At 37.6% G+C, this 26588-nt stretch overlaps 1 protein-coding gene across 1 annotated transcript in view; it reads right to left on the bottom strand.

Annotated features, from left to right (window-relative positions):
• Positions 1 to 649: 649 nt before the first annotated feature.
• Positions 650 to 26588, bottom strand: part of ADSS1 (adenylosuccinate synthase 1) — a 28635-nt gene continuing 2696 nt past the window's right edge. Inside the window, exons 2-13 of the mRNA XM_059850449.1 lie at positions 16109 to 16211; positions 14603 to 14665; positions 13799 to 13849; positions 13389 to 13455; positions 12892 to 12999; positions 12455 to 12536; positions 11430 to 11556; positions 10363 to 10517; positions 8472 to 8596; positions 6648 to 6745; positions 5361 to 5510; positions 650 to 3930 (exon numbers count right to left, since the gene is read on the bottom strand). Of these exons, the coding sequence (XP_059706432.1) occupies positions 3878 to 3930; positions 5361 to 5510; positions 6648 to 6745; positions 8472 to 8596; positions 10363 to 10517; positions 11430 to 11556; positions 12455 to 12536; positions 12892 to 12999; positions 13389 to 13455; positions 13799 to 13849; positions 14603 to 14665; positions 16109 to 16211 (1182 nt within the window). The 3' untranslated portion in view covers positions 650 to 3877. The remainder of the gene's footprint in view (positions 3931 to 5360; positions 5511 to 6647; positions 6746 to 8471; positions 8597 to 10362; positions 10518 to 11429; positions 11557 to 12454; positions 12537 to 12891; positions 13000 to 13388; positions 13456 to 13798; positions 13850 to 14602; positions 14666 to 16108; positions 16212 to 26588) is intronic.

The following is a 26588-nucleotide window of genomic DNA, read 5'->3' as shown; positions in this document are numbered from 1 at the left end:
GTGCATATATGTACATAACTGATGCAAAGGGAATGAAGAAATACTAATTAATTACCAGATCAAGTCTCTCACAGGTCTCAGGCATTGCCCTGAGTGGTTGTGAGGCATTGACCTGCTGTTATTTACTGGAAAGGTCACTTACCTGCTGTTTCTGACTCCTTCTAAAACAGAGGAGAAAGGAGTGGTTTCTATGGAGGCTTCTGGAAGCCCTAACACACTTGTCTGAAACCCAGTCAGTTTTAGAGGTGATAATTGTTTATCTGAGCCAGTACTGACCTTTGCTTTTAAAGAGCTTCATGGAGTTCCCATCAGTTGTTCTGAACCAACTTTTATTGCAAGAGTTTCTACATCACTTAGAAACTGTATTTTTCCTTATAAAACCATTGGTCACTCAGGTGAGCTAACTAAAGACGACTAACCACGAATCCCAGTGGTAAAGGTAGATCCCTGCTCAGTATGAAAATGGGAAAGGGAGACAAAGTTTGTGGAATTTGTGAAAAAAGGCCAAACGCTGAAAATATATAGGCTGAGAGAAAACATACCTTCATTCACTAATACTGCTACTTATTTTCTAAAATTCATGAAATATTAAACCAGGTTTTGTGTGAAGTACATTTAGTTAAAAAATAAGAGGAATGGAGACCCAAACTGTTACTTCAAATCTGTTTTAATACATCTTCAAGGACAAAATAAACAGCTGTGGATCCAAAAATCATTTGAAAAAAATCTGCATAAGGTGTAAGTATAGATTGCACATTACTATGGAAATGCTTCATTTTCTTTCCTGTTATAAAGTGCATTATGCCAGAACCGTAAGACCATATATAGCCAAATACAAAAGCTTCAAAATCCTATCCTGAATGTGTTAGGAAGTGTAAATCTCACTAGGAAGGCCATATTGTAAGTGTCAGAAAATATCTCAAAAACATTACTGTGCAGGAGTGAATCTGTTACTGCTGCTTTTAAAAAACTGTAATCTTTACCACAAATTACGGTTTTTCAATAAACATTTTCCCTTATTCTTCCATCCAGATATCAAACAGGATGATGCATCAGCCAGTTTTAGCCATTATTATTGAATTTGGCTAGGGAGAAAGAAGTAGTTAAATTCATCACAGTGATTGTTATTAAATGAAATTCCAAGCAATACAAAATAACATACATGGAAAACAGCCAAAATTAAAGGAAGTTTATGGTAAAATGTTCTTATTAAGCACTGTGTCTCTCAGTAGATGAAAGAGCTTTTTCATAAAAGCCTGAAAGTATTCACATTTAACTCAACGACAGCACATGTAAAATTTAATAGGAGTAGAACTTTTATTTAAAATATCCATGCTATGAAATGAAATGCATGATATTATTTTTATGGTAACAGAGTAAGTCATGGGATAATTGCCTGTTACATCATGCTCACTGACAACATCACTGGGTTTTTTGATGAATCCTTGAAAGCAAGGACATGCCATGTGGATCTAATGGATACTTAATGGAAAAATGAAAGAAAAAAAAAAGATTAGGTGGAAAATAATCCTGTGAAAATTATGCTATAAAATCTATTGTCTCCAATATGCCAAGCACTCAGCTTAGAGTTGATAATTTAACCAGTTATTTAGCACACCAAGTGGCTTGTTAGTCACTGTGGACTTTGCCTGTAAATCAACCAAAGTTTAAATATAGTGGCACAAATGCAAGGAAGAAGATGGGGCCAAGAAAAGGAACAGCTCTAGATCATTCAGAAGGCAAATGTCACAGGGTTAAGCCATGTGAAAACAAAACTTAATTACTGTATCTCCAAGCATCTTTATGCTTAAAGTACCTCATATGAATGAGGCACACTTCACAGTGCTTGTGATAATTAGCACTTACCAAGTACCTTTCAGAAGTGCTTTGCAAACATTAAATAAGGTCAGAAATCTCATTGGTCTTTCAACAGAACAGCTATAACTATGATGGGGAGAGCTTCCTCCTCAATTCAGATCAAGGACTGCAGGGCTTGACCCAGGGAACTCCAAAAGGCAGTGTTGAAGAGGTGAGGATGTTATTACTGATTGCAGTTTTACAGATTGCAAAACCAGCAGCAGTGAGATTAAACATTTTGTCAAAGATGGACAAGGAGTTAAAACAGAAGTAAGACTCACAGCTTTGGGATCTTTCTTGTTGGTTTTTTTAAGGGGAAAAAAAAGTATTTGCTTGTGTGTTAAGCCAGACTCTATAATGAACTGGGTCATGGAGAAACTGCACCAGAGCTGGATGGTGTAAGAATTCTGCATTACAAGCAGCAAAACATCCATAAACAGTTGCATTTAGTCCTTTGCACTGGTACTTTTAAAAGTGTTTTTTGACATAAATGGCTTTGAACATTATCTGCTATTTGATACTGAGTGAGATGAGACAAAGGGGATGAATATGGCACATTCTCCTGTCAGGTTTTCCTTTTTTCTCCATTTCTAATGCCAAGTATTATTGTTTTGTACCCTTGGAGTTGTCAGAAAAGGGCTGTTTCTACACATTGCGTAATGGCACCACTGAGGATCTGATGTCATTTCTACACCCCATGGGAATGATATAAAAATATTGTTATAGCTCTCTGAGACATACATAAAAAAGGAACATCTATTTGGAGAATTTTGCTGGTAGGGAATAATTCAGTCTCTAGAATTATCTTGTTCCTCTACAAGAGGTAGGCCTTTTTTGAGAGCTCTTGATGCATAACCATTACAAATTAGAAGATCCACAAAGAAGTCCAAGTACATTCTTGAAGATTCTGAGACCTCTCCAAAGCTTCTACACGTCCCAACCCTGGCTGCCACGTGTTATCCCTTTCTATAAATAGGCATTACATTTTGCTGAGGAAGGTCAAAATGTGTGAGGGGTGTAAATACTGCAGCAGTCATCATTGAGTCATGCATTGATTTATTCTTGGAAACCTATGAGCTGTGGAAGCGAGTGCCTTACAGAGCCTCAAGTCCCAGGCTCCTCAACAGACTACCACAACAGAACTTGGGAAACTTCAATCACAGGACTAGCAGGAAGAAATGTCCCACGTTCGTGGAGAAAGTGCAGCGTGCTATCTCAGCTCCACTCTCCTCACTCTCCTCCTTCCACCTTCACTAATTCCTTTTCCTACTGCATAAAAGGGAGGCCACACTCCTGACAGTCTCCAGCCTGTTAGTACACAGAATAGTTCAAAGAACTATTAAGCAGCTCAGCTTTCTCCAATTTAGCCCCTTTACAGATGTTATCTCAGTTACTTGAACAGGCTTTGTGATAAATACATTTTACATTTTAGCTGCTCTCCATTCATTTTAGCAGGCTATCAAAAAACATTATATAAAAATTATATGTAATTGTGTTTGCCTTGCTTTGTGCAGTCAAAAATACCCACCTAACTTTGCTGTGTTTTATAAACTGAAAATCTTTATAATTCAACCAATTTCAGTGCATGGTATCTGTTGCAGTACTGCCAACCCAGACACATAAATATTTTATCATATGAAGAAAAAAATCCAAGCTTCACAATTCTAAAGTTACCCAATAATTATTGCAAGAGGCTTGATACTGGTTTCAGCAAGGAGAAATACTATATAGGTGTAAAGTACCTTCAAATAATAACATGGATCAATTGAAAAAAATGGTTTCCCTATTTTGTTAGGAGTACTTATTTTCACTTTTTTGATGATGGACACCAAGGAGATTTTACACTGAATTTACTGAGAACTTAAATAAAATGTTACAATACAGAATATATGTTTTTTTTTTTCTATTTAATTCCTAGAAGAATTTGTTGGTTTTAAATAGCATTTCCATTTCAAGAGGAAGCAGTAAGGAACCGATGAACGCCAAGTTGTGCTTCTCATCACTGAAGTTCTTCATTTGTTTAAAACAGCTGGATCATTGACTCTCTTGATTTCCCAACTCCGACCCATTTAACTAGGGAGGAAAACACATCTGTTAGAACAATTACTGAGAGTAAACACTATAATCAATGAACTGGAATAATTTTCACCTTTCATCATGCTTCACTACAGACTGACCAATTTTGGGGAGGAAGTTTCATTGTCAAAAATCCCTCTACTCCAGCTGCACTACTGGACTAAAAGTGCAGTATACTGAAATTTGAAAGCATGAAATAATCATACCATAAACACAAAGCATTGCAGATGGAAGGCCTAATAGAAGGTCAGGAATGTTTGTTGCAGGTTTAAGTGCAATAGTTTTGAGAGACAGGATGTTTAGCTACATCCCTGCAGAGAGGAAGCCAGAGCTGTGCCAGACTCTGAAGTCTGCATGATGTGGAACAAGAGATAGTAATGCCTACATACTGTAATTTTTTAAATGTAAGGCTCTAACTATAATCATTATGCAGTGTGAGCAGATTCCACCCCAAATTCCACACTGTAGCTGTTCCACTGCAGTTTTATTGCCCATGCTATAGAATTGACTGTGGGTAGGTCTCCGGTCTCCTTTAGCCATCAAACCTAGCAAGGCATCCTGAGTTTGCACAGCAAACCAGAGGAATAAAGGTAAGGGGAGCTGTATTTACACATCCCTTGTGTGTCCTTGACCACACACAGGCCATTCTCTGAGTTTCAGTCTCTGCTATCAGATGTTTCCTGACCCGTGACTGATACAGGAATTGCCACAGCTGTAACCAGCCTGTACTCCACTGATGTGACCTTTGAGGTGCTTTATGGAAAACAAAAGCACATATGCCAGTTGTCTAAGCTTGTTACTGTGGAAATTCTCTTGCAAATGCCACCATTCATGCCTACCACACCTAGCTCTTGGCACATTGAGAGTTCTAGCAGTTAGATTTGAAAAAAACTGGGTGGCTTGACCTTTGCAGATTGATGTTAAGATTCTCATTTTTCCAAAGTGGAAGAACTGGGCTAAGCAATCTTCTACCTGTTATGCAACACAATTCCTTGTATGAGTAAGAATGGAAAAAAACCAAAACAAAGACATCTAAGTTCAAACAGGGATGCAGTGCAGGATGCAAAGAGGAAGGGGGAGATGAGGACATCAGCTTAACTACATGCTGAAGCACAGTGCACAGACCCCTAAGTTTTCACTGACAGAAGGTGGTCATTTTCCAAGAACAACACATGTTTATCTTTCCTCTGGTTAAATCCTTGCCAGCAGCATCTTGGAGCTCTCTGCAGCACTGCAGACCTGCCTGCTGAACACCACCCTTTGCTGCTTCTTGGCAAGCTGTCATTTACCCCCATCAGCCCAACCACTGGTACTTTCATTTCCTCCTGCCCAAATAAAGTGACTTTCAACTACCAAATTGAGCACTTTCACTGAGCTGTGTCTGTCTGCTGTGGCATCCTCATATGGACACTTACAAAGAAACATACCTGGCACGCCAACATGGTTTTCCACACAGCGGATGTAATTCTGGGCCTTGGGTGGGAGGTCCTCCCATTTTCGTGCTCCAGTTGTGTCAGCTTTCCACCCAGGCATTGTTTCATACTCTACTTCTACCTTCTGTAGTATCTCCTGGTTAGCTGTGGAAGAACAACTTTTGTCACAGTTGATTTTAGCTGCTCTGCCTTAAGAGAACAGATCTATGGCTCTTGACAAATAAAGTCTTTTGACAACAATTAAAATCTGACATATGAGGAAATCGTATTTTTACTGGTTTATTCAATCATTCACTCCTTTATTCTTAATTGAGGTTAAATTCTGATACTTAGGAAGATAAATCTGATTCAAGATGATCCAGGCATGCAGTTTCCTCTTCCAAAAACTGTAGAATGTACTCTATGCTGTCAACATGGAGTCAACAACGCTACAGTTTTATTTTTGAGGAAATAAGATTTTTTGAGGTTTACAGTACTTCCACTTTTTGGTTCAGATTTGCATGGAGTAAAACAGCAGACAAGGCATTACTGTCTCAGAAAGTTTCCTCTTTACAGAACAAGGTTAAATTAGTCTTGTGAAAAACTCTGATGTCTACAAGCTTTTCCTCCCTGGAATTCTCATTATGTCCATAGCAGCCAGGAACCACCAAGAGTGGTGGGAAAGCTGGCTACTGTCAATCCACCCTGTGCCTCTGGAATCCCCTACAGCTCAACAGAAAAAAACCCTTTTCTTGGCAGAGACTGTTACACATCTCTTGAAAACATCATTAACGTAAAAAAATTATGTATCATTACATCTAAAAAGTGAATCATTATTGAGGGGGCAATATATATTTTTATTAACCACAGTGTTGTTGCTGTTAATAAAGCTTAATAAAGCTATCCAGTAGCAGCTTTATTCTGCTGGTTTCCATCTCGTTTTTGTACAGCTTTTATTTCAATTTTGTTTCATTAAGTGCTATTGCCAATGATACACAGTCACTGACTCGAGTCTTGCTGACTGTCAGCCTCCTGATTTTGCCAATAAAAAAATCTAATGGCACAACACATAGAGGCCCTAACACAAGATTTTATTTGTTCTGAAGTTCTTGCCATTGTACACAGATGCAAGGTAAATGGAAAATGCCAATGTAATGGTACAGCAATCTTTACACAGATACTGCAGCTCCATAAATTCCCATAGAATGTCTAGTGAAAAAGAAATTAAGTCTGATTTTAAAAAGCAAAATTGGCTCAACAGGCAGGAAAAATTAAAATGAACATAGAAGTTTAACAACTTACCTGGAAAATATGGAATTCTTTTCCCACCTAATTTGTAGGCAACACCAATTTTAATTTCATCAAGGACATCAAGAATATCCAGTTTTGTTAATGCCAAACTGCACGAAAAACATCAGTTAGTTACACACATGATGAATCCTCTTTTTAATACTTTCCTTCTTTTTTTTCCCCCTTTCAAAAATCCAGCTTAAGCAGCCCAGCCAGAAGAAATACACAAATGTATTAAACTATTGTTAACTGAATTCACACCTCTGGGATGAACACTCGACTGAGATACCAAGACATTTTCAAATGCTTGGCTGCTCACACAGGTGCAGTGTCCAGCCCAGTGCATGGAAACACACTCTGACTGTGGAAAGGGGCACCTGCTGGGCCTGGTTTGGATGGGTATGACACATGACATCACTGACAGGGACTATTTCTGTTATTCCTGCTGATTCACAACAACTGTCTGACAGACTTAGTGACTTATTACACATTTATAACACAACAAGCATAGTCTGGTTACTAAAACCACTTGTGCAGCTCATTAGGAAGGATCCCATCCTGTCTTTCAGTGACTGGGCTGTGCTGTCAGTTTAATGAACCTTATTAATTTTGTGAATGAACACATCAGGAGACAAAAATGGAACCGCAAGAGAAGGCATTATTCCACTGTATTATCCACTGAATTGAATAAAATTGCATTTTAAAACTAGTCAAATTCTCCAGAACAATATTCCAGATGTTGCCTGGCAAAAATCTGAGCAGCTAAGGATTTAGACAGGTATGTGCATATAGCCCAGGATATATGTGCTTAGTAAGTACTTGATGAATGAAAGGATGAAGAGACTTTTTGAGAAAGAAGCACCATAGAGCCAGTTCTTCAACTTTTTAAATCCCCCCATGTTTTTTTACTTATCATAGTTATCAGAGAGGATATAGTTTTGTTGATAGGAGTGCAGTAATTATACAGAGCTGAAATGGAAGGAAACCTAATGCCTTCTTAAAATTTTCCACATAAACTAGAGCTGCATAAGTTAAAGCAAAATATAAATCCAATTAAAAAACCGCCAAAGCTAAAATCCCCTTTAAATAAATTAATGAACAAGACCATTGTTCCTTTGTAACAGTAGTAGCATAAATGATATTAAATTATGTTTAAGTCTATAATATATTAAAATGCTCAGGGTCACGAATTTGCATACATGGACAAGTTTGCCTGAATGCATCAACCAAGGAAGCCACTTGGTCTCAGAGAAAATAAAACAGCCCATTCAAAGCAGAATTTATAACAATATTTTGTTACACCTTTGTAAATAAATTAAACTGTTGAAACTGGAATGAAGGCTAGGGGTTGCAACTGTGGCAGTTGCTGTACTCTTGTATCACTCCATTAATTTCACTTATCAAGGTAGTGGCTCCAAATGATGCAGAATTGGTCCTAAAAGTAGGATCCATTAGTCAACCAAACCTCAAATCCAACAGGTTTTAGACCATAGCACAAGTCAGTATGAAAGCACTGGATCAAAAACACTGGAGTAAACTGTGAGAAAACCAAGATATTGATCCAGTCTACACTGGCCATCTGATGAAAGCAAAGTGAAAACATGTACCAAAAAAACCCAGCTATCATGTTGCAAAATCACTCAATTTGAAAAACAAAAAAGTCAAAGGAATCAGATTATTATTAGCATTAAGACAATTCTCAGTTGCCCACTGTGCATTATTGTATTGCTCAAAATGTGACACTTTACTGGACTTATATTAATGTTACCTACATATTTATTCTGCGAAGCACAAAATTATCCCTTCCAAATGTAGCGCAAAATCTGTGATGCTTACGCAGTGAATCCGTTGATCATATGAGCATATTTCAAAATGACCAGATCTAACCAGCCACAGCGCCTCTTTCTGCCCGTAGTTACCCCCCACTCATGGCCACGGGACTGTAAAAGATCTCCAATTTCCTAGAATAAGACAGAGAGAATGCTGATGGTGTTTCACTGAAAACATGGCTGGAAAACAAATACAAACAAATATAGACGAATAGCAAGAAAAATACAGTTGCGCCAATTTGAAAGCTATTTTCCAGGGAAAAAAAAATTACTAAGGGAGAACTAAGGTAGATAACAAATCCCCTCATGCACAGGATTTTTGTATTGCAAACACTTGCATTTCAAATCATGTATTAATTATGACTTTTGTGTTCCAAGGAGAGACTTTTTTCCCTTCTTCATCCAATAGGAAAATTTTCTTGACAATTCAGTCCTTTACAAAATTTCATTTGCATTTAGTTTCTTCATCTGGTCTTTTGACACCTTTTTGGGGTCAATGCTTGGAACAAGATCAATGCTTGTACAAGGTTTAGGTCAAAACACCAAGGGCTCCGTGCTTCTACCACAGTATGAGACTGCCAGCTGTTCCATTCAGACTGCCAGTGGCTATACTAGGGTAAAAATAAAGAAGGAAGAAACTTTATGTTCATGATTCATAAACCCCAAGGATACCATCAACTCATCTGAGCCATTAAAGAAAGGATTTCAGTGACTAAATCCTTAAATTAGATTCGGAACACTGCCCTAGAGATTGCTGCATGCATAGCTCACAATCAATATCCTGAGCTTTCTAGTTTCTTGATAATGAAAATACAGCAGACAGTTTAAAATAACTGAAACCTTTCCTGTTGTTTTTATCGACCCATTTGTGCATGACTGGCTGACACGCACACCACATTTATTCTATAAATCACACAGAACACAGGCTGTTAAGCACAGAAGTTGTTCTTGTAATTTAAACTCTTCTGGGATGCACTTGACAGTTCCAGTCCACAACAAACTCTGTTCACTGCAATACACCTAATGATGTTATATAAGATGGTGACATCTGTTTTCACATTGATCATTACAAAAGAAGCGTGGTCACTGCAATGTAACATCATCACACTCATGTTTCTCTCCTCTCAGGACAAGCACCATAATGTAATTATTTTCTCTTCATGGGTGTGATTGCTCAGCGTTATTATCACCATGCTTATTTATGAGTGGAAAACCCTTATCCCATTTTGTCGGGACACAGGACATTCCTCTGGCTGCCCTGGGTGATTCGAGACCCTGGCAAGGGGCACAGAGACCTTGGCACGGAGTCAAAAACACCTGTGCCTTTGATTTTAGCCCATGGAAAGAATGACCAACTTTGTGTGAGGATTTACAAGCCACAAGGGTTTGAGTAGAATGATCGTTAATTTGTCACAGGGTGAAAAAGTAGAATTTTGGGTTTTAGAATGGGGGTTCAAGAAGCAAGATGGAGGAATCTGGGTGTGTCCTGTCCTTCTTCTTCTGTCCTCCATCTTCTGCTGTGATGATGACACTTTTTGATTGGTTTAGAGTAGAGACAGACTGTGTAACATAGGTGACAGGTAGTGGAAAATTATTGTAAATAAGTATACATAGTATGTAGTATAAAAAGTTAACACCACCCCAAGGGTAGTCAGTGTGCCACAACACATCCTGCTGGACAGATCTCAGCAGGTCAGAGAAAGAATGTAATAGATAAGAAAAAATAAACAACCCTGAAAAGCAGAACCGACAAATCTCGACTTCTTCTTTGGTCGCCGGGCTGAGAAAAAAAAGACTTTCTAATACCTCGGGGGTCACCTCAACCACAGAAACCCGAGACCATTGCACAGTTACTTGTTGCCAGCAGTGTACAGCCCATTTTGTAACACTAAACCTACATTGATCTGCTCGGTGGGGAAGGCGCCGATGCCCACGCGGGTGGTGTAAGCCTTCACCACGCCGTACACATCCCCCACGTGCTGCGGAGGAACGCCCAGCCCGGTGCACACACCGCCCACGGTGCAGTTCGAGGAGGTCACAAAGGGATACGTGCCTGCCAGGAAAACACAGCAGCACAGCTCTCTGTCAGCAATGGTAAGAAACAAAGACTGTTTTTTTATCAGTTCAAAGAAGGTTTTCGCTTCTATGTTTGGCTTTAAAGCAAAACTGGAACAGCAGCCGAAGAGGGAGGCAAATTCTTTTTATTATGTGTCATTCATCCTTTACAACTTTCACTGAGGATTGCACACGAGGGAGAAATTCAAAAGCATCTCAATACTGCCTCCATTAGGCACGGGATCTATTATATGATGCTTCTGCTGTGTAAAGCTTTTTTTTCAACGTTCTGTGTATCACAGAAATTATTTCCATTACGTTCATGGAGAGCCTGGTGTAAAGGTCACAGACTGGCATTCCCAGTGCTCTTTACAACTGGCTCTGAGTATTTGCCACAAATTGTCTAAGTCTTAAGAGGTTACTTATGATCTCTACACAGTGACTCTGGATTGGAGAATCTCTTCAGTCCTTAATTCTTTTTTCATTGATTAAATTAGACTTTTGGTAAGAAAGCAGAGCAGAGACCAACTGTAGTGGCAAGACTTAGAGGTTGCTGCACCAGTTTAATCCTCCTCCCATGGCAGAGGAATTACCTAAACTGCACTGCAATGAGTACCTGGATTGTTTGGCAATGTGCACACACATTTAAAAGCAATCAAGGCAAGAATATCTGCAGTGAAATTTTAGCTGCACTGGAATAAACTTCAGTAAAAATCAATATTTAAACCGTAAACACTAATCCTGTTAATGATACAATTTCTGTTTTAATGAGCTTTACTTCTGGGAGATCTGTTCCTATTAAGGAAAGACTATTTTCTCTATTTTCCTGCTGTTTGCAAAGTCAATATAAACACAAATCAAAATAAAACTGATCTCTTAGGAGTTAAGCTGAGTTTAGAATATAACTTACCAAAGTCAATATCAAGTAATGCTGCATTGGCTCCTTCAACAAGGATCTTCTTTGGGGAGCCATGAAGAGCTTCATACATAAAATACACACCATCTCGAACCATGGGTCTTATTTTTTCAGCATATCCCTGCAAATAGAGTACAAATGTCAGCTTCCCCAGACAATAGCTGGAAGCAGGGAACACTGTGTTCACTTTTGAAAGACAAAACATACAGATAAGTCTAAGCTTCCAGCCTCAATAACTGTGTTTTCCTGAAAAATACAACCATTAGTTTATACTCCTTTCAATCTATTGAACCACTCATATAAGAAAATACTACTTATTATGACATTAGAATGCCATAATTTCTGTGTCATTTCTGTTCACAGAGATGCAGTATACCTACTGAATTTTGTTGCTATAGTCTTTAGATAGTGTGCTATAGTCTAGCCACACTGAGAATGGGACTTAGAACTAGTTCAAGCACCAAAAGAAAAACATATCAGTCCTTTTGAGCATTAAAAAATATCCTCAGCGTGTCAGATCCAAAAACTTAAAAGAAAAAACGTGGGAAAGGTAAGAGGTATTTTTAACATCCTCTTTCCTTACATATTCATGAAAGCTGTTTTACCAGTGGCTCTTCTGGATTTATTTGTAAAAAGACAATTCTCTTGTAATACCAGAATCTTGAAACATGCTTCCACAAACAATTCTTCAGTAAGCAAGGAAGTCCCACTGACACACTGGACACTAATTGAAGTCATCACCCTACATTCTCTTGACTTTTTTGATACAACAGTTATTTTAAACAACATTCAAAAAAGTAAAATATTATAGGAGAATTAAATCCTCCACAGAGCTTAACATTAATGCCTACAGCAAGAGAGCACATTCTACTACAAAGCATAACTACTGGTTATTGAAAGCTTTTATAATAATGAACATATGTCTTTTTCATCTAAATTAGCTAATAAGTGGTATGTCTGGTACACTTCATTTTTACCTTTTAAAATGAAAGTAAATATTTCAAGTAATAAATCCTTACCTTTAGCTTTTTCAATTGTCCTTCTGTATCAATTTCCAGTGTGGGAAACATTGACTTGTACTGTTGTGCCAGGTTTTTAAATCTGTAAAGAATTGAAATTGTATCTGTGAGGAACATAGTCAGAGAATCACAGAACCTTTGGCAAGAACTCAGTTTATATTATAACAGTATATACTGAAAGCTATAGGGAGAAAATACTCAGGACTCTGATACCTCAACCAGTGCATTTCCCAATTTTCAAACTTCCATTTTAAATTATGAGAAACTCTGTGAAGTACAGGAAATACACATACACATTCTTTCCAGTTTTCTTCTCCTTCTAGACAATTTATATACAAAATTCAGACACATATTTAAAAACATCTCCTTAAAAGCAAATCTGTCAGGCAAAATGTATCACTCTTTAACACAATATTTACAAATGAAAATAGCTGTACCTTGAAGAAAATTCATCAAAGTCAGACAGGAGGTCACAAATCCGAAGGCCTGTTCGTGCAGCTTTGGAAGAATATGTTGGTCCAATCCCCTTTTTTGTTGTGCCAATACTAAGCAAAAAGAAACACCCCCCTCAAAATGTATAAATACGTGCAAAAATATACTTTATGCCAAGTAATTTTGTCAAAGCAAAATCATATAACGGGCAGGGTGTCTGAGACATAAAATGATATTAAAATTCTATAATAATAAATATATTATATTAACACTTTTCAGGCTTCACATATATTGCTAATATTTGTGGTATTCTGTAAAGCATGAGGCCTTGAGTCTGGCGGACAGTTTGTTCACTAACATAAGTAGGAACAGAACAGAAGCACAGAATTATTAACATCAACAAGGCTCTTCAGAGACACACAGCGTTTCTGTTTTCCAAAATTACATTGAGTTTCCAAATTTGTGTAACTATTAATGAAATGAGGGTGTTGGAAATATTTACTTTTTGCCTTCTTGTGCTTGACGTTGCACTTCCTGGAGCCCATCTACTGCCTGGTGAAAGTCAAACACTGCAGTGGAAAATCAAATGGATATAGTGAGACAACAAAGGAGAAAAGTATTCTTTAAATCACAGACATCCATAATTTCAAGACAAAGTGCCTCTGTTGCCATTGACAGTGCACAAGCCTCCTCAAGTGAAAACAGAGGGAATACTCCTTAAACATTGTGAAAACATGTAAAACATCACTCTTCAGTGGACACAGATTCCATTATCATGCTTCAGGTTACACAACATAATAAGAAGCTGTGTTAGATCAAATACACAGCTGCTCTGTGGAATAATAATTTAATTTAGTCTCATGAGCTAAGCAGTCATTTGTGAGGGCTTTTTCCCCTTCACTCTTCACTTACCTATATGTGCTCTGTCTGATATAATCAGTCTTTTCTCCCAATCTTTCAAACCTGTCAAAAGATGAAGAAAGGTAGGATTTCAGCTGTGCTGATTGGTTGAGCTTTGACATTGGCTTTTACTTTTTCCGTCTTTCTGCTAGTTTATATGGCTTCTTGTTAAGATAACTGTAGACAAAATGAATAAACCACAAGACAATATCAAATAGCAGCAGTGTTTCTGTTGAGAAACTTTTCTCATTTTTGAATTATCAGCTTTCTCATTTTGGTACGGACAAAGATAATTCTTAAATGCCAGAATGCTGTGGCTTACACAAAATTCTTTAAATAAATAAATATTCTTGTTTAATTTGCTACACAGCACATCATTTAAACTCTATTTGTGCCTCAGAAAATGAAGAATTTCTATATAGAAACATAAAACAATCTAAGAAGTAGAGGATCTTGGAAGGTCATAGGGTCTAAAGCCTTGCTCAAAGCAGAACCAACTGAGTTTATATTTGGACACAGAAATTTTGGGTTAAATCATCCCTATTTGAGGTCAAGAGAAGCTTAGCACACATTTTGGATTGATTTTCCATCCAATGTGGCATCAAAGGCCATAAAACTCCATGCAACCTGTGAAAAGACTGCTTTTGGAAATACATTTAAAGACTATCACACATTTCAACATTTTAAATACTGTTTCCTCATTTAAAATCCAGAATGTTATTAGTGCACTGAATACTTATGGTCAGAAAACAGCTTACAAAAACCCTCAATCTGGCTGCCAATATAAAGGTAGGTTAAAAATTACTTGATACAAACCTTTCTTTTCATTCTTTTCAGCTTCTTCAAACAGGCCTGGTAAATGTATAACCACTCCATTACCTTTGGGAACATAAATGACTTATTTTAAAGCAAGGAATAAAACACTTATTTTTAGAATGTAAGGCTTGTAAGGCCTTTTAGGATCCAAAAGGCCTTACATCTACTTGCTGTCTAAAATTTTATTTAAGAAGTAAAACTAGAGCTCACACAAAGTGATCTTGAATACTTTTTGGATAAATCCTGATTTATCCAAAGCAAGCTGCTGGGCTGCTAAGCCCAGGCAAAGCAGAGCTGGTTTGTTTCAGGCGTGAGTGCCAGGCTGCTGCACAGCCAGCTGAAGTAAGCAGATTCTTGTCTTTGTTCATGGTGGACTTTGCCCTGCTACTCCCACCTCAATTGTTCACAGGGAAAAGCTCAAAGAAGTCCCTGGCCTTACCACACTGACAAGCCTGTGTGAAAATATTTAAATCTTCTTCAATATTCAGGTCTTTGTTTTAAACTCAGCTCAGACTAGTACTGTGATACATTAGCAATGCCTTCCCCCTGCTTTTGAGCTACAAAATAGAATCCATGAGAGATAAAGAGCAGCGCTGGCGAGACATGGAGGATTAGTGATGCAGTGGGCTGGAAACAGCTGCTGCCTCCTTCTTGGGAACGTCAGAAATATATGCAAGAGCCTGTCTCAGCCTAAATTTAGCATAACTCAAGTTATAGTCATTACTAATTGACAAGGGAGTAAATAGGAAAGCAGGACAACACACCATATTTAGCTGAGAGAAAAAAATGTTTAATAGATTCTAGTTATCCACTTGGAAATTATTAAATGGAACAAAACTGAAACTCTATGACTCACTAGAACTTACACTCATTTCTTGAACAGTCTGTACATGATTTCTCTCAGAAATAATCAAAACTTTGGATAAGAGGCTTAAATTTGCCTACCATTTAAATATGAGTTTAATGTCCAGTGAATGCTGCAAATCTTTTTATGATGCCATCTGCACCAAGTATCTTTATAGCAAAATACAACATCACCCTAAACAGCTGGTGATGTGAACAAAAAGGGGACAGGATAATGACCTCCTAAGTAGAGCCCTGCATTTTGGCACCTATTTCTGGAAGTCAGTAAAGAGCTGTGAGAGTTAATTTTTATCATTTATTTAGCTAAGTCCTGGCATTTGTGTGCTCAAAGAATAGTACATATATTTCTGAAAGTATAAAAAGAAAGTACAAGTAGAGGGTGGGATCCAAATTTTACCACAAAGTATAAGAAGGAACATGTTAAGTTGTTCTTGCTTTAAGTTTTCTAACAGTGGAAACTAAACTGACACTAAAAGTAGAGTAACTCTTCATGTTAAAGCAGCAGTGAAATAAAAGTCAAACAGCTGAAGCTAAAGCAAATCTGACTGACAGTCATGTTTTTCTTTCCTTGTTACTACAAAGTACAGTTCCAGCTATCCACTACACAATGTCATTTTAACAATATTTTCCAAAATGTCTTACCAATAAAAGAAATTGCCTTTGGATTAATGATGCCACTAGGAAATAGGTGAAAATCATATTCTTTCCCATCAACAACGACAGTATGACCTGCATTATTCCCACCCTGCAAGAGACAGAAACATGTGAAGAATAATGTTCTAACCTCTATGCAGATGATTTGGCAAGAGCATCTCTTTTTATATATACATGTCTTTGGTTACTGCTTTTTCCACCTTCCAGTTTCTTAACATGCTTTAGTATTGTAAAAAGGGCTCAAACAGGACAGTGAGGGAGTTAAAGGAGTTCAGCAGGACTGCAGAATTGTGAAGCAGAAGGATACCATGAAATCAAGGCAGGGCTGGGGCAGAGCAGGAGTTATTACAGGAGTGGTGGCACAAGCCAGGCAAGAACTGAAGCTTTCTGGGAAAAGAAACTGGAATTAACTACCACTTTTGGAGTCCTGTCTCTGACATGCCTACACAAGCCCATCCTTTTTAGACATCTTCTGTACACGGACATTTCCTTGAGTTTAAGCCCAGTATTTCCTTTTGAATGGAAGCTCTTCCCACCTGCCCAACCACAAACAGCTACTGCTTCTCTTGGTGCTCAAGAGAGAGTCTCTCTGTCAGGTTGGAACCATGTGCAGGCTTTGCAGCTACACTGAATGACCTTGTCAGTCACAGAATATCCTGAGTTTGAGGGTACCCATGGAGTCCAGCTCCTGGCCCCACACAGCACCACCCCAGAAAATGGTCAAGAAATGATCTTCCCAGTAACCACCACCACCACCACTTTATGGAGTCTGCTACAACTCATTACTTACATGACTACCTACCAGAACCAAGAATAGGAGCTGGTATTTTCCTTACTAAACTGCTTTTCCACAAACTCTTTTAAATGAGAATTATGTGGCAACACAGAAACTTGAAAGAGGTGAGCAAATCAAGGTAATGAGTTGATTTGACCAGAAATACTAAGAATTAAAGGTCCAGTTTTCTCAGCAGGCTTAGTTTTAGTTTTTTCCTGCTGTGTCTTAATCTAAGTTTGTCTCCTACTGATAAGGTTGAAACCTGACTACTCATATGCTGTGGTGATACAGGCCTTCAGTTTTCCCAAATGATTAAAAATCTTTGTGGGTTTGATACAAGAACTGAATGATTCAAACTGTCTAGAAAGAGGGCATCTACTGGAAGGGGAACTGAGACTGCCATTAGTATCTTGCAGAAAATAAAGAGTGTTGGTTGAATGAGTAGTTACATGAAAATGCTGAGAAAAAACAGTCATTTATGAAAATGAATAATAGAACACACTTTAATTCTGAGTTTTAATTCATTCTTTACTTTTTGTATGTAAAACACAGGAAAATGGCAACTGAAAATCTTTTCAAAATGTCGATAAATGCTGAAACACAACATTAAGAAAATAAGAACTATGGGTTACAAAAAGAGAATGTTTTTTAAGCAGTGTGATGGAGAACTTTAGGAAATATGTCTGCGAACATGATAAAAAGAATTTTTATGCTCTGGAACATTTGAGTTCAACAATTAATTTTAAACAGATAAGCTGCTAAGGGAGAGCTGAGGAGTTAGAACAGAAAAAATAGTAGACACAGATTTCATTTGACTTAAAAACTGATGGAGAGGGATGGGAAGGATTTTGAAATGTCTTGCTAATGCAGAGTTATAACTTGTCCAGAGAATCCTGGCTATTTTTCTTGCCTCCCGGATATAATAAACCAGTTGTAGTAATCTGGATCTAGTTAAAAGCACTCAATTATCTAGGAGGTTAATTAATCAGGCAGGAGACTACTTTACATGATATTTAAGAGGTCTGACTCTGGTGGATTGCATTGGTTGAAGCACGGGTTTATTTTATTATCAGACTGAGAAAAAAGCTAGTAACTTCTTCTGGGACTCCCAGCTTTCCTTTTGTGCTCATCTATAGACAATGGCAAGACGGAAACTTTAAAAGAATTAACTCCATCATTTAACACCAATTCAATCTCTACTACAAGTAACAATTCCTCTTTTCATTCAGAAAATGGGGAACCAGGCTGCTTCAAAAGTATTTGTTGTCACAATGCTATAGTTACACTCTACTTTTCTTAATCAACATGAACAAGTGAAGTCAGGCTTGAGGACTCACAATCTGAGATAACAGCATTCCTAAATTATAGTCAAAGGCATTTTCTTGTATCCTAAAATTTCCGAAGGTGGGATTCATAAGCATTCTCATGCTAGTGTAAGACAGTTTAAGCTTTTGGAAAATTTCCTGAACAACTGACACAGAGACAAATGCTCTTTCTCTAGCAAATGCTTGAAAAGGGATGTTAATCAAGCAGCTTGTGAAAGTTGGCATACATAAAAAAGTGATGAAGCACAGAAACACCATCAGATATTGTGCATCTTCTAATCGCCAAAATCCCTGATACAGTTTCAGTCCCTCTGGATAGATAACACACATCAAAAATTCAGTGACAGACCACCTAAACCAGCACTTCTCCAATTAAAAACTAGTATTGACATCTCTGGAACTGCATTTTGCACTGCTCCTGTTGCTCTATTTTTCCTAAACAAGTGTTTACCAGGTATATTTTTACAGCTTAATTATACTTTTATAAATATAATTGAAGTGACAGCAGAGCATTGAATTACCCAAGAGAAATGACCACAGACTTGCAAAACTTGACACTGGTTTGATGAGATATTTTCTGTTTATTATCTGGTCATCTCAGTAATTTCTCATGTTCAGTTACATAGATATTCTAACAGCATTTTGGCAGCCTAACAGCTGAGATATTAAAGACATCCACTCCTTTTCTAATTTTACTCCATTTTTTGAGTCAATATATGGCTTATATGAGCCATTTCATTCATAAGTGAACCTAAAAATCTTATATGGGGTTTATTTGAAGACTACATATTTGAAGGTGCAGAGGACTGCTTAGTACACTGCAACTGTGTGAGCTCCCCTTTCCCTCAAATGGTATTTCATTAAAATGCTGTGAACACTAACACACCAAGTGACAAGTGTTCTCTGGACCCTCAAAATGCTTCCTTCCTCTTGGACCAAAAAACTTTTGAAACCACTGTTTGGCCCTTGTTTCAAACGTGAGAACATCATTAACTTCCATTTAATACCCAGACTCTGCCATGCAACACCGAGCCCACCTGAAATTTATTTATCTTCAACCACTTGCAGCTTCCTAGGTCCCTAGAGATGGTATTTTCTGTAGTTCTTAAAAAATGTCGGTAACAAAGGGAATGTTTAGGCAACAACTTCTGATAGATTATTCATCAGTGCCATTTTGGCATGATCTGTATTGTGAAATGATGGCATGGCTAGAAATAAGTTGCTGTGTAGTCTGGGCATCCCCATTAAACCATTCTGCTGTAGGAAATGCTGTTCCCAGGAAGCAGCTGCTCCAGTGGCATCCATATACACTCTTCACACACTTCCTCTGCTCCAGAGTGTGTCCCTTCCACAGGTGCAATGGGGTCTGAGGTTTATTTAAATGATGAAAAAAAATATTACATTGTACTCAGATAAATCATTTTTTTCTGTAAGATTTTAATCCATACTTTCTGAAATTTTGTAATCCAAGTGTAAAATTACATATTGTCCCAGTACTAGAAGGAGCTAGAGGAACTAAACTACCCCATGCAACATTGTACAGTCTTTTTTCAGTACAGCACTTTGTTGAAAAAAAAAATCAATTTCCAAGCTTTTTATGTACTGATCTACTTGTGCTATTGGACTGATGTACTGATTACATCAATCCAATATCACAAGTAGATTACTATTCCAGAGTGCTTGAACACCAGAACTGTATCAATACACTAAACTGAGAAGCTATATTTTACCACTGTTAACAACTGTAGCTGGCATAAACAACACCAGGGAAGTGATAATTATTATGAACAAGTTGCCAGAGGACAGTCATTGTCTTCACAGTAGAACTTACAAAAGCCATGAAGATACAAACCCACCTCCCAAACTGCTTAAAGGCTGCTGTTTTGGCCTTTATTGTTTTAAAAATCATCTCTTTATTTTCTGCAGCCGAAACATCCCAAGACAGAGAATTTCTTTTGAGAGCAGCAGTGAGGCTGTTCAATACCTGCAGCAGGAACTCTATTCTCCCAGTTAGCCTAATGATACACATTTGAACAAGTAGGAAATGTGTCCTGATGGGCACAGGTGCTTCTGTCTGCTCTTGCCAGGCAGGTAGTGTGGAGGAGTGCTACCAGATGCTCTCCTGGTTGGCACATCCCTCATTTGCTTAGTGCTCCTCACGATGCCCAAACACAATTTGATTAAATAGATTCATATGAAAAGTCATCTGATCATATAAAAACTTTAAAACTGGATGATCATTTCAAGCTATAACTAGAGTTGGAACAAGAAACGGTTTATTTTTGATGGGTCCCACAGTGATGAAGTCTCACCCTTTTCCAGTTAACAATGGGGAAATAACAGAAACTGGTTACTGAAGATCTGCAGCCAACACACAACCAGCAGCACACAGAGCTCCTTAGCCACTGCTACATGCAGTGAATGCATGAAATGTCACAACTAGGTTTTAAATACACAAATTAGAGAGGAAAACATAGTTCAAGGAGATATCTGTGCTAGGAAGCACATGGGGCTATGTGAACAGTTTCAATACTGGCTGACGTGCCTGAGGCAAACCTCGCGTGTATAAATGGGAATATCAAGTAGGAGTAGAAAGATTGTGTTACCTCTCCTTTTGGCAGTCGTGCAACTGCCACTAGAATACTGTGTCCTTGGTACGGGGACAAGATTACAAGATGATCCCCTCTGGCATTATATTATGAATTTATAATCTATGAATTGAAATACCAGCCACAAACCAGCAGTTTGGGAAGCCTTCACCTGAAAACAAATGCTGTGACTCCTGTATATCTCTCTTCATAAGTGTCCCAGTAATACAAATTCCAACCATCAATGGAGCAAAACATTTTCTGAAATTCAACTGTATTTGCAGGCCAGATACTTCTCTCATCATACTATCAAGCAGGCTACAAAATACTTCTGTGTTGTTACCAGAATTGAGTAATTCTGTTCAGTTTATTATAGCATTTTTAATGTGAATAAACAAGAAGGAATATTGTTACATAAATTGTTTAGTCTCTTTACAATTTAAGTAACAATGGCTATTTCTAACTTACATCAGCAATTGCCTAGAACTAATTTGAATAAATGTAGCTAATAACTGCTACCAGCATGACTGGCTCTGACATTAACTTTATAATAATACAGATGCATTGACTTTCATGGGATTTCTTGTTATTTACACCATTGCAAATGAGGTTTGAGCATCACTGGTATTAAAAACATCCAGTCAGACAAGTGCAATACATTAACTGCTTTGTACATGTAGACCCTTCAACACGATGTCACTGAATCACCTGTGTGTGAACACTTCTGTCAGTGACTGCAAGTGCTGCACATTCCAGCTGGAAGGTTGTTGCCGTAGGTGCTTGTTACTTTCCCTTACTAAATTGTAAACACTGGAGGGTTTTTTTGCTATTTTTTTTTCCAGTTTAACTATTGCCAAGTAACATCCAACTCAGATTTCAAGAGGTGAACCATAACTTTGTTTTTTTATTTTTTAACTCAACCCTTTGGGAAGAGGTGGGTTGGGAATATTCAGAAGTATCCTTAAGACTACAAGAACTGAGGAAATGGTGATTTTTAAAGCTGTGGTGGTGAAAACAACTGGTCTGAGTTGCAAGTTTATCTCCAGACCCCAACGACCCTCAGCCAAATCTAGTTTGTTTGTCTCTTCTTTCCCAAGACTATGTTGCAGGAATGACTTCAAGTACAAACAACTCTGCACAGAACTGCTCTGACTCCTGTCCTGTTCAAGTGTGCCCCTTTGCTGTCTCAAAGAAGGAGCAAAATCCATAGGATCCCACTGTCCCACCTAAAATAGTGATCTTTCAAAAACCCCCCAAATTCCCATGGGAGGAGACCTTCTAAAACCTCATGAGTTAATTAGTATGATTATAAACACAAACATTCTTGAGAAGAGCTGAGCAAGATTTTTGACCCTTTAAAGGAACATAAAATTATTTGTAGCACAAATAAAAACTCTGAAGCTTATGTCATATACTGCACCAATAATGTGGTATTATTTCTTTACTACAAAAAATGATCCTAACTTATACAGATATTTTGGTCTTCCTAAGCATCTGAAAAATGCAACTGGAAAAGCCAAGTCTAATTCAACTCAGGTTTCAAACAACAACAGTGTAGACAAACTAGACACTCACACACTGGTTATTTTCTCTCAAACTGAATGAATTGTTTTGTCAAGTCACATCAAAACAACATACCACAACAGATCACTATATAACAAAATACATATTTACTTCAGCAACAGATGAAAAGAATATAAATTCAAGGTGTACTGGTAGAAAATGCTAGAGTGGAAAAATTATTCTAATGCTAGCAAAATACTAAAACAAAGAAAACCAAACATGAAAAAACCTAGATAAGTCTGCATGTCTTTAATTCTCTCTGTGAAGAAGCATAGTCATGTCCCTGTGGGAAGTAATATGATCCAAGGATATGAACATAACTTTTCTTATATCTGTAAACAAGTTAAGAACAGGAATGAAATAGAACAGATGTAATTTCAGTTTAATTTTCAGCTGTTTTCTTTTGATGCTTGTAGAGGATAATAAATTCATCAAGCTTTATAAAGGGGATTGAAAATTAAGCTTGCTTTCTTATGGAGATTTGGAAACTTTAAACCTGACCTTCTCATACAGTATTTATAATCCTGGTGGTCCTGAGATGATCTTGTTGATGCCCAAAGGAAAGGCTAGTTTAAAATAGCAGCGTCACCATGTTGTTCTAAAGCTTAAAATGATATAGTGTGGCATGTAAGTATGTATAAGCATAATGAAAAATAAAATTGGTACCTCAGAAGCAACATATTGCTACAAAAAAAATTTCAATTTTGGAAGGGTTGACTACTTCATTGTGGCTAAAGAAACAACTCACACTTAAATCCTCTCCTGTGCTGAACAGTGAAATAAACCCTACGTGTGTTTTTGCAGGGAATCTTGCAAAAAAATGACTTAGAAACCTGCATGAGTGTACATGCAAGTGGGATTATCAACCTTCCCAAACATTTGAGAAATCAAAAACAACAGTCCTGCAGTCACTGTACACCCATGACTTCAAGGTCATCAATCTCTTCACTGAAGATCATCAAGCACTAAATCATTAGGAGATTAAAGCCTTTCCATGCTACTTTATCCTGGGAAAAATTACACTAAACATCACAGTTAAATCTCACTGAAAGGAGAGCAACACATGACACACACAGAAAAACAGCAGCAAACAAGCTGCTGTAACTCCACATAATCATCACATAAAACTGCCCTAATTTAATCCCTGCTGCAAACAGTTCCAGTAGCCCATGATCAATAGGGACAAGTCACAACAACATGTGGCTGCTTCCCCTGCCCTGTCAGCAGCAACAGGGGAACAAAGGAAACCTCCCCATCTCTCACCTAAAGCACCCAGAGAAACTACTGGTCTGCCATTTCTGCCACGCTTGGCTTTTATTATTCAGTTGATTGCCCACAGTATTTTCCTTTGCATTCCTCAAAGCACTGTTACTAAAACAGACGAAATTTACATTGTATTCATTAAAACACTAACATAAGGAAATAGGGAAGCCTACAATAATATACAACAGTTATTGTATGGAAGCATTGGGCACATCCCTTCACTCTTGCTTAAATTGTTCTTTAAGGTTGCAATGCTTTCTCAAACCCAACACGTTGCCAGGATTTTCTTACTGGTAAAACCTTCTCAAACTTATTTGTTAATATCCACTACATAAAGCCACTCCACACCCTTGGTTTATGACTTGCTTAAACCGCTCAGTCCAAGGAACCTCAAAAGACCTTTTCAACCTCCTCAGATTTTCTTCACTATTAACATCAGCTGCAATTTTTGCCCATGAGCCTCAAAAGATCAGATCATCTCTGAAAATAAAGCAATTCTTAACCTGAAATCATAGACTTAATAGAAGAAATATTTTAAAAAGTGACTGCCTATTCTGTTCAAAACAGAAACTTTAATATGAGAAGCTTAAGAAATCGAATAACAGCTTTTAATGCAATCACATTCTTACCATTTGGTGTTGGCTTCTTACAAGTCACTTCTTAAGGGAATGCAGATAACATCAGACAGATTGTTTCCAGATTTCCAGAAGGCAGAATTGTCACAGGACTGACACATCCAGCATTGTCATGGGCAATGGGCACACTGGAACAGCAGCACTGAATGACAACTTGAAAAATTTCTTAAAAACTGCCTTGGCCTAGTGGCTGCTGCTGAATCACTGCCACTGGTGTTGGTGTGAAGGGAAGAAAGGCATGCACTTGTGTTGCAGCTGGTTCACACATCTATTCAGTAACCATGATGTGACCTGTGACAGGTAGAGGTGATTAACAAAGGCCCTCTACACACTTAGTAGCAATAGAATTCCTGTCTTTCACCTTAGGCTTTTGGAAAATTTTTCCTTTCCTTTGAATTTATCAAGTCTGGGGAATTTTTATCAATAATGGGGAATTTTTAGTGAAAAGTTATTATTACAGTGTACCTTACATAGTCTCACCTTAAGGAAACAGCTAGAACTATATGACAACCAGCTGGCCTCAGTTAACTGAGAACTTATGATGTGTGACTTTTTAGGAACAGCTCTAGTCCAAGCAGGCCCTCTGGAAGCACACCACCTTGGCCCTTGGCACTTGTGACAGGTGACTGTTTGATCATACTCCAAAACTGATCTGAGAGATCAGCTAATTAAAACCCTGGTAGCTAACACCAGCCACCAGCTCCTGCTTTGAAGGTAGACACAAAAGAAGCAATGAGGTGATGTGAGAAAGGTACATCTGGAATGAGAGCCACCACAGATAAAGTCACAATCTGAAATCGGGTTTTAATCAACACCAAAGCTCTCTTCCTTATGTTAGATGTACCCAAATTACTACATCTGATACTCTGACAATATGCTAAGAGGCTACATAAAAAGTGAACTCTCATCTTTATGTCAGAATATCCTCTTAGTTAAAAGCTTTAAACAAATACACACACCATCTTTTTTAAAGAAACATCAAAATGAAATATTTACCACTGAAACCTTTGCTTTTACTCTTTCCTAAAAATATGTCAGGGATTAAAAGTATTGCATGGCATCATGTGACAGCTCCATGCCTCAGGAGGCCACAATAAGAAACAAATATTAACCTCTTATGTTTTTCTTCTGAAATTCTTTGCTGGCTGAAAGAGCAGTTTACAGGAAAAAATGTTCTTGATGTTCTCCACTGAATCTACTCAGTTCCTTAACAGCCTGCTGTTATTAGTTTGTTTAGAAATATCTTTTCTGCTTCTTTATATGGCTTTGTGTGCCTGTGTATCTGGTATTTTAATGAAAGCAGCCTGTGAAAACTTTTGTACAGCATCATCCATAAGAGCATTCAGAGATCTTTTACCCTTTCTGAAACATCCTCTTTCACAAAGAATGCTCAAGTATAAAGGTGAAATTAAATCAATTACTTCTGGCAAACTAATATTTCATATTTAAATTATGTCACATATTTCAGTGCCACTGAATGGTGTGTACCTAATTATTTTGAACTCAGACTGTATAATCTAAGCCCTGGTCAACAAATTAAGTCATCAATTAATGTGAAATTCTGAATGCTCAGGAAAATTACAGAGGCTGGGGTTTTAATGCAGAATTTTCTCTTAATATACTTTAAAGCTTCCCTTGTGCCTGTGATGGACTTCTATTGCCATTCACCTGCTTGCCTTTTAGTCTAGTATCCCAGAAAACAGAATTTTGTTTCCTCTGCAGCAACCGTTGTCACAGATTATTTTTATGCAACCAACACACTAAAATACTTGAGAAACATTTAATGAAAGTTATTTCCTTTCATGGAAACATTAGGGAATTTTTGTTTTTTAAAACCTCTTTCAAACTCAAATCTGGTCCTGAATTTAAATTCCTACACAGAGAGGAGGGCAGCCTCACCTTTTTAAAAGTTAGCTCAAAGAGTATCCTATTGGGATGAAGAATTACTCTAGCTGGTACATGATTTCAGAAGACCTGAAAATCCGTTTTTCAGATATTAATTTTCAAGCTTTATCTACTTCCTTTTCACTGAGGACTAAAACAAGCTGTTCAACATCATTTCCATCAATGTCTCAGAAAATGGAGTCGACAAGACATCAGGTAATAAATAATGTTGTCAATCACCATATTCTAACAAAAGAGTCTGGCGCAAATTTTTCTGACATTTTCTCTAAAAATCTCTAATAAGTCAGTCATTCAGTATTTCTTGTTTAAGAAATTGCTTCTAATACACAAGTGCTATGGCACTGAAAGTTTTTCTTAGTTTCCAGGGGCAATGTGAAACAACAAGGTTCTGGTCCAAACATTGAGCTTTTCCAT

This window comes from Haemorhous mexicanus, chromosome 6, assembly GCF_027477595.1.
Source record: "Haemorhous mexicanus isolate bHaeMex1 chromosome 6, bHaeMex1.pri, whole genome shotgun sequence".
Classification (NCBI taxonomy): domain Eukaryota; kingdom Metazoa; phylum Chordata; class Aves; order Passeriformes; family Fringillidae; genus Haemorhous; species Haemorhous mexicanus.
The sequence above is the reverse complement of the archived record's forward strand: the minus strand, read 5'-3'. Positions and strand labels throughout refer to the sequence as shown.